Here is a 1,103-nt window from a genome sequence, read left to right as displayed (position 1 = left end):
TAACAATATCCTTAAAAATAGTACTATGCAAACAACCCATATTTGATTATCATCAGTTCCTAACACTGGTTCCCTTAATGTTCAGTTATTTCATTAAGAGTATTTAACAGGTTTCCCACAGTGAACTTATTTGTGAGACTGGACAACATACTGCCATGTTTCTTGGCCCAGTGACATGGGCATGCCACTGACAAATGAGGCAGCAGAGACATCCTTCTGTTGGAATTCTTGTTCCTGGTAAGCTCTCTCTAATGAATAGTAGCCAACAAGAATTTCTATATCACTACACTGACCAAATATCATCATTTTGACTTGCAACAATTCAAGGTTTCCTGATTTTGACGCGTCTGATACTTGGACCATATGGTTCTTTGTTGTCGGTACCATCTTCTGCACTGTAGCAGAGATAGTGGATCTCACCTCCTCCTACCTGTAACAGTGAAAGTTGTCTCTCAACATTGCCAAATGATGAGTGTGACAAGCATCCTGCTAGATCTCCAGCTCCACAGGAGCACACACTGATGACAGGGTAAGTACTAGGACCAAATGTCCATCTGACATATATTGTTGACATGGAAACTGACACAGAGTTTCCCCTGAGATCCCACTGGCAAACAGATCAAAGAACTCTGTGTAGAAGTCAAGAGGTTAGACTGATTCTCAAGAGAAAGAAAACAACTGAATCTTGACTTTTTTACTTGTTTTCTCCCATAGACTTCGCTACTAACTTCTTTTCACTTCTGCCCTTCTAAAGCAAGCATGACTGAACTGATGTAACTTATGTGTTTTATCTTCCCGGTCAGGTTTAACAGCAGCAGTTACTGACCTCTCACTAGGTCTGCTTTGTATTCCCACCCACTCACATTTAACGTAGCTATGCCCTCAGATTGGTGGCACTATGAGATGCTGTATTTTCAGAGGTCACTTTAGCTTGCCTTGCCCTAGTGTGGAAGGCAGAAGCCCAGAGTTAAAGACTGATCTGTACATACAACCTGACCGGCAAATACAACACTCATCAAAATGGCACCATAGGCTAATCCTCGGAAAAAAGAAGTGATTTTATCTTTAATGCCAACTATTACTATACACAACATACACACATA

At 41.0% G+C, this 1,103-nt stretch overlaps 1 protein-coding gene across 1 annotated transcript in view; it reads right to left on the bottom strand.

The window, feature by feature from the left end:
- The window catches only part of Stxbp5 (syntaxin binding protein 5), a 143,119-nt gene that overhangs the window by 107,545 nt on the left and 34,471 nt on the right, over positions 1-1,103 (bottom strand). The window contains exon 4 of the mRNA XM_005361026.3: positions 355-430. Coding sequence (XP_005361083.1) covers positions 355-430 — 76 coding nt within the window. The remainder of the gene's footprint in view (positions 1-354; positions 431-1,103) is intronic.

The sequence above is a fragment of the Microtus ochrogaster genome, linkage group LG4, assembly GCF_000317375.1.
Source record: "Microtus ochrogaster isolate Prairie Vole_2 linkage group LG4, MicOch1.0, whole genome shotgun sequence".
NCBI lineage: Eukaryota > Metazoa > Chordata > Mammalia > Rodentia > Cricetidae > Microtus > Microtus ochrogaster.
Note: the sequence above shows the minus strand (reverse complement) of the source record. Positions and strands in the feature narration are given on the sequence as shown.